Genomic DNA, 6,756 nt, shown 5'->3' with positions numbered 1-6,756 from the left:
TTTCCAGCAGGTCAGCCCCCAGCCTGTACTGCTGCATGGGATTATTCCTCCCCAGGTGCAGGACCCTGCACTTGCCTTTGTTGGACTTCAGGAGGTTCCTCTCCGCCCACCTCTCCAGCCTGTCTAGGTCCCTCTGAATGGCAGCACAACCCTCGGGTGTGTCAGCCACTCCCCCGGTTTAGTATCCTCAGCAAACTTGCTGAGGGTGCACTCTGTCCCTTCATCCAGGTCATCGATGAATACGTTGAACAAGACTGGACTCAGGACTGTCCCCTGAGGGACACCGCTCACTACAGGCCTCCAACTTGACTCTCTGCCACTGATCACAACCCTCTGAGCTCTGCCAGTTCTCCATCCACCACACTGTCCCACTCATCCAACCCACACTTCCTGAGCTTATCTATGAGGATGTTACGGGAGATGGTGTCAAAGGCCTTGCTGAAGTCCAGGTAGACAACATCCACTGCTCTGCCCTCATCTACCCAGCCAGTTGTTCCCTCATAGAAGGCTATCAGCTTGGTTAAGCATGATTCCCTTTGGAGAATCCACGCTGACTACTCCTGATCACCTTCTTGTCCTTCACGTGCTTAGAGATAGCCTCCAAGATGAGGAGAAAAACAGATGAAAAACGTGATTAATTTCACTCTCCCCCTGATGGCTCACTTGTAACTTCAAGGCCATAGCTCTTGCCATAAGACCAGTAAACAATTCTCTTTATTGAGAAGCAGACACAGTGTGGTTCCCCGTGGCCGGAAGACGGCATCCCTCCCGCGTGAGGCTGTGCAGCGGGACTGGTGGACACAGGCTGGGTGAACACAGCAGGCCCCGCAGGACTGCCTCTGGCGGGGGCTGGGACTGGTGGCCCCAAGGCCCCACCGGCAGAGCTGCCGAGAAGGAGTGCGGTTGTGCTGGGGCAGCGCTGGCTCTTCAGGGCCGGCTGTAAGGATTTCGTGGGTGGCGTCGTAACCGTGAGCAGCTTGGCCTTTGCTCTGGCCCAGTCTGGCCTGCCTGGCTGCTGCTCACAGGAGCCGTGCAGCTGGGGGACGATGCCGGCTGGCTGGTGTTGCTGGAGCTGGCTGTCTCCAGCTGTGCGCTGGAGGCTGCAAGGAGAGGCCAGAAGGTCAGTGGCAAAGCCCCATGCCCCCAGGGAAGGGGAGGCTGGAGCGGTGCCCCCCTAGCAGTAGAGAGACTCTGCCAAGCCCACCCTGAGCCACCACGGGCAGGCCTTGTCTGGCCCCTGGCTCTGGCACGGGAGAAGCTGGTGAGGGGCCTTGTTTCTCCTCTTACCAGTGCCCAGGCCCGCACAGCCATCACACTCCCACGTGGCTGCGGTGGCCCTTAAGGCAGAGCAGCGTCGGTGGGTGCCCCTGGCAGCACAGGAGGAGCAGAGGAGCAGGTACCAGGGCCTGGGAAAGCAAACACATTGGTGGCCAGGACAGCCAAGGCTGGCAGCGACAGCAGCGAGACAGCCCAGGAAAAGTGTCCTGAGCAAGAGGATGGCTGGCAGAGCGCCCTGAGTGGGCGCTGACAGTGAGTGCCAAGAGTCCTTGCTCCCAGACACCTGGCGAGGTGAAGGACCACTCCAGAAGCACCACCAGTTGCTTGGAGGACTACTTGGTGCGTGCTAGCAGGGGCACCCCTCCTGCCCTGGCAGCTCAGCAGCCCCATGGCAAAGGGTCGTCCCTTTCCCTGCCCATGCTCCCCTAGAAGTAGTCCAGCCACCTCGCTTAGACCTTCAGACATCTGCCGAGAGTGGGAGTACGGCACCTGCCACCACATGGGGAGCAGGAGATTGCTGCTTTGGTGCCTTACCCAGCTGCTTCTGCCTGTCCTCTTCCCCCTGCACAAAGGCACTGGCTAGCATCACATCGGTTGTGCCTCTGATACAGTTCTGCGAAGGCACCGTCTGCCTCCCATGCGGGTTGTCTGCAGGGGAGGGAAAGGAAGGTCTTGAGCCTCCCCTGCCCCTAGGTTAAAATGCTGCCTGGCCTTCTGGCCTCCCCTGCTACACCTTTACTCTCGTGCCCTTCTCATGTCTTGTGGGCACAGGGCAAGGGCAGCAGAGAACAAACCTGATGGGGACTCGGATTCCCAAGGAAGACATTTCTGGCAGGAATTTCTTGCTGTCTTTACACTGGGGGCACTGGAAGGAGAACAGCCCAGAGCGGAGAGCCTGTTGCTGCAAGAGAGTCACAACCAGGGTGAGGGGGACACTGCTCCCTGATGGGCACCTGCCATGCCAAAGGGGTGTGGGAAGGGCCTCCTACCTGGATACAGCCCCGATGGAACCATGCGTGCGTACACGCAGGGCACACCATCGTATGGTGGGATAGCTTTTCCTCCACGGGCTCCAGACAAATGAGACAGGAGGTTTCCCCATCCTGCTGTGCCTGTACTGTTTGCTCTGGGCGATGTTCCCGGCAGAAGGACCTGGGCAGAAGATTTTGGAAGAGGGGGACGAGGTCAGCATGTGTGGAGCCTGTGCACGTTTCTAGATAAGACAACCCCAAAGGGTGTAGAGGCTGGCTGCTCCCTGGGCAGCATGCGTATGTCTCTCTTCTCATCCCCTTCCTCCCCTAAAGAATATCCCAGCCACGGGCCCCGGCACCAGGTTCTGGCTGAGGCCTGAGCGTCAGGCCTTTGAGATGGGCCGTGGCACGCTCACACCAACCGAGGTGGGGACCTTGTCTGCAGAGAGGAGGCTGGCCAAGATAGTGGTTTTCCAGCCTGGAGCCTGGAGGGCATCCCCAGGTGCCCGGGGCCTGAGAACAAAGCATTGCCAAGGCCTTACTGAGAGCACACCCTCCCACTCTGCTCCTGCACCAGGAGAAGGGACAAAGGGACATCAAGGAGACCTGCATGCCCTGCCTCTGGCTGTGGCAGGGCTCTCGGAGGGTCACTGTGGGGCACAGCAAGCAGTTGCCTCGCCTGCTTGGCCAGCGCTAGCTGGAGGGTGGATTAGGCAGAGGCGGCCCAGCACGAGGCTCGTCAGCTCCTACCTGTACTGCCCAAAGAACTGCGAGACACAGCCATCTTCGCGGCCGCAGGGGAAGTGGAAGCTGCGCTTGCAGCCCTTCTGCCAGCATGTAACAGTGGCCCCCCGCTCACCACAGACATAGCAGACCTGGAAGGAGCACAGCAGCCCCCATCAGAGATACGCTTGGGGCCCCCAAGACCTGCCCCACACCTTTGGGAAGTCCCTAGCCATCTGGGCACTGCTGGGTCACATGCTGCAGAGTCACCTCGGGGACTGAGGTTTCTGCTTCTGCGGAAAGCTCTCTGGAGCTCCTGGGACTGGTGGGAGTGTTGCCTAGAGCCGATGAAAACCCCCTGGATTTCCTTCCCATGGCACAGGCTGAGCTTGCACAAATCTGTCCCAGCACAGACCTCCCCACACCCCTAGGGGCTAGGTCTTCACCTTCCGAGTTGCCCGCTTCACTGCCCGCCTGATATCCGCAGGAAGGAACTCGTCAGCTCCCATGTCATTGGGGCGTCTCACAGGGAGCCCACTGGCAAGATGCTGAAAAACAGAAACGTCCCAGAGCTCAGTAGGTCAGGGAGGCATGGCCCACTGCTGGTGGATGGTGCTGAGATGCTGGCCAGAGGGCTGGGGCAAGCCATGCTCAGTTCCCTGGTGCTGGGTGAGCTGCCATGGGCCTTTGAGCTGCTCTGCAACAAGTAGCCCAAAGAGCGGGAGAGGTGGGCGGCCAGGCTGTGCTGTGGGCTGGGAAGGCAGTGGCGCAGTGCCCTGGTGAGGGGCCGGGGGGCACTCCTGCAGGCAGCGCTGGGCCCTGCTGAGCTGAGCACACGCCATGCTGGGGCAGATGATGAGAGTCCGAGCAGAGCGCAGCAAAGGGACTCCAGGAGGTGCAGGAGGTGTCAAGGAGGAATCGACACCCACAGAGCTCTGGGGATGAGATTGTACAGCCACAGAGCCAGGTACACCCCCACGTGCCGATGCTGCCCGGCTGGGTGTGGAGATGGCAGGCTGCTGGGCTGGGGCACCGCGGGAAGCTGGAGGCAGCCCCAGGCAGACTCACCAGGCAGTTCTCATGGGCACAGAGACCGTCCTGCTGGCGTTTCTCCCCATAGATATCTGGAGCGGAATCAGCCCGGCGACACAGAACACATGCTGCAGGGGGGAGAGCAAACGCCACAGGCACTGAGCGCCTCGTTGGGGCCTGCAAAGGGGTCCTGGAGGGCTTCCCCTGCAAGAGCCTGCTCTGCCCCTGCTGCCTAAACGCCCTCCTGGTGCTGACTGCTGCCCCGCGGCTCCCCGACAGCCCCGCGCGGACCCAAAGGAGGCTCCCGCCCCGGCCACAGGGGCTCCTAGGTGCGACCTGCCCTCACCTACTCCTTGCCTCTCCCGGCCCCTCTGGCCCCATCCCCAGGCCCCTCGCCCCCAGCCAGCACCGGCCTTTCCTCCCCGCAGGGCCCTCCCCGTGCCCCAGGCCTCGCGCGGGCGAGAGCACGGCCCTGCCCCGGGGACGCCGCGCCACTCCTGCCTCCCCGCCGCCGCACACCGGCCGCCCCACGAGCCCTTCGCCCGGCCGTGGGCTGCAGGCACCTCGGCGCTCCCTTCGCTCTCACCCTCCTCCCTCGAGTCGGGGGCCTTGCGCTTCATGGCGCGCTCCATGCGGGTCGACGGCTAGTGCTCCGGAAAAGCCCTGGCCCAGCCGTGCCGGGCTCTCCGCTCCCCACGCTCCTGCGCCGACCCTGGCGCAGCCCAGCCCCAGCCCCCGGGGTGAGGGGCCCCGCTGCTCCTCCCGCGGCAGCCCCACGCTAGCCCCTTCCTGCCCTGCCTGGGGCTGGAGGCGGGGGCGGTGTGTCTCCGCCTCTGCCGCAGGGCCAGGAGCGGGCCAGGCCCCAGGGCAGCGTGGCCGCGGCCCTTGAGCTCAGCGGGGCTGGAGCAGCACCCCGGGCCCAGCCCTGCGCGGGGCAGCGGCACCTCCCCTGCCCTCACCTGTCCCGTGCTCGTGCTCGGAGGTGCTGCCTCCAGCCTGGGGCTGCCCACAGCCGACGGCCCTTTTTTTACCGCCTGGGCTGCCCGCCTCACCTGCGCCACTGTGACACGCCACCGCTGCAGGGGTGACGCTGACCCCCACTGTGATATGCCACCACCACAGGGCATCCTCTTCTAGGATGGACAACTATTTGGTGGAGGTGCCCAAGTCGGGTAAAACTATCTTTGCCAACAAGCTGGCCAGTCTCCTAAGGAACACCTCAAACTAGGAATGATGGGGCAGGAAGAGAATGAAGAAGAGTCAAACGAGGAAGTGGTGGACGAGGTTGGCTACCCAAGGGTCTGGGGTGATGCAAGTATAATGGATCACAGAATCACAGAATGGCCGAGGTTGGAAGGGACCTCTGGAGATCATCTCGTCCAACCCCCCTGCTCAAGCAGGGCCACCTAGAGCACGTTGCACAGGATCGCATCCAGATAGCTTTTGAATGTGTCCAGGAAGGGAGACTCCACAACCTCTCTGGGCAACCTGTGCCAGTGCTCTCTCACCCTCCCAGGAAAGAGGTTTTTCCTCATGCTCAGACGGACCTTCCTGTCTTTCAGTTTGGGCCCGTTGCCTCTTGTGCTGTCACTGGGCACCACCGAGAAGAGGCTGGCCCCATCCTCTTGACACCTTCCCTTCAGACACTTGTACACATTGATCAGATCCCCCCCCAGTCTTCTCTTCTCCAGGCTGAACAGGCCCAGCTCCCTCAGCCTTTCCTCATAGGAGACATGCTCCAGTGCCTTCATCATCTTCGTAGCCCTCCGCTGGACTCTGTCCAGTAGTGCCGTGTCTCTCTTGTCCTGGGGAGCCCAGAACTGGACACAGTAGTCCAGGTGAGGCCTCAGCAGGGCTGAGGAGAGGGGCAGGACCACCTCCCTCCACCTGCTGCCAACACTCTTCCTAATGCAGGTGAGATACAGGTGTTGCAGGTGAGATATACATCTGAAGTCTAGTTTGGGAATCCCCAAAGGACTCTAGGTGGGAGCCAGGCTTCCCAGCTTTCTCCAGGTTTGCATATGCCACTAGCTAAAATGTAGACACCTCAGGGCTTGGGATGTACAGAGTAGGGATGCCTCAGCTTGTCTTGTGACCTCTGAATTAAAAAGTAATAACCCCCTCAGACAAAGGGCGGTTATGCCTGCCCAGGTGAATGTCTTTGTGTATGATAACTCAAATGGCAACAGATGTGTCCACTGTAAAACTAGCCAGGTGACAATCCTGACCTTTTAACCCCTCCAAGCCCACTAAGGACTCAACCCATTTTTTCCCCAAAACCAGCACCAGCCCACCACACTGCTTAGAAGTGCATTGGAGGAGTGAAGGGGGAAAGGGGTGATACAGGAAGATCAATACAAACTTATTTCACAGAGGACTGTTAAGTACTTTGTAGTGTGGCACTTGATTTTGACATTTAGTTTAGGCATGGTGTATAGCATTTCTTCATTTTACTTGCACCCTCTAACAGGACAAGTAAATGTACAATTTTGCACAGCTTGCATTTATGACAGGAGAGTGCAAGCTGGTTTTGTCAAGTTTTTATTGAGTTTTCATTTAGTAATTTCATGCATGTACCAGCTGTCATCTCTCCTTCAGTTCTATACATCCCTTTTGCTGTTCACGTCAGGTGTTTTCACTGCCGTGACCATCAGCATTTTTGCAGAAAATGGAGAAAGAGCACTACCTGGGAAAACATTTCACAAGTGTGCTTCTATTATTTTCTTATTCTCTGCCAAAGCCAAATGTATTC

General features: G+C 59.7%; 1 protein-coding gene across 3 annotated transcripts; it reads right to left on the bottom strand.

Moving 5' to 3' along the window:
- Positions 1-688: 688 nt before the first annotated feature.
- On the bottom strand, positions 689-4,804 carry LOC104151528 (PHD finger protein 7). Of its 3 annotated transcripts, XM_068931143.1 has the most exons (9): positions 4,591-4,718; positions 4,041-4,132; positions 3,419-3,520; positions 3,000-3,124; positions 2,268-2,430; positions 2,073-2,179; positions 1,813-1,926; positions 1,288-1,406; positions 695-1,100 (listed from the first exon to the last, which is right to left on the bottom strand). In XM_068931143.1, exons 1-9 carry the CDS (start codon positions 4,634-4,636, stop codon positions 928-930), a joined length of 1,041 nt encoding a protein of 346 aa, XP_068787244.1. In that variant the 5' UTR covers positions 4,637-4,718; the 3' UTR covers positions 695-927. The 3 variants fall into 3 exon arrangements, with proteins under 3 accessions (XP_068787246.1, XP_068787244.1, XP_068787245.1); XM_068931145.1 differs by lacking the exon at positions 4,041-4,132 and having other exon boundaries at positions 689-1,100; positions 4,591-4,740; XM_068931144.1 differs by lacking the exon at positions 3,419-3,520 and having other exon boundaries at positions 698-1,100; positions 4,591-4,804.
- Positions 4,805-6,756: the final 1,952 nt, after the last annotated feature.

Source organism: Struthio camelus, chromosome 1 (assembly GCF_040807025.1).
Source record: "Struthio camelus isolate bStrCam1 chromosome 1, bStrCam1.hap1, whole genome shotgun sequence".
Classification (NCBI taxonomy): Eukaryota; Metazoa; Chordata; class Aves; order Struthioniformes; family Struthionidae; genus Struthio; species Struthio camelus.
This window is presented reverse-complemented; position numbering and strand designations above follow the sequence as displayed.

Coding starts and splice junctions, on each gene's coding strand:
- LOC104151528 (XM_068931143.1), bottom strand. CDS start 4,636: ATGGAGCGCGCCATGAAGCGCAAGGCCCCCGACTCGAGGGAGGAGG. Junction 2,431..2,999: donor CAGTTCTTTGGGCAGTACAG/GTAGGAGCTGAC, acceptor TCTTCTGCCCAG/GTCCTTCTGCCGGGAACATC. Junction 2,180..2,267: donor TCCATCGGGGCTGTATCCAG/GTAGGAGGCCCT, acceptor ACTCTCTTGCAG/CAACAGGCTCTCCGCTCTGG.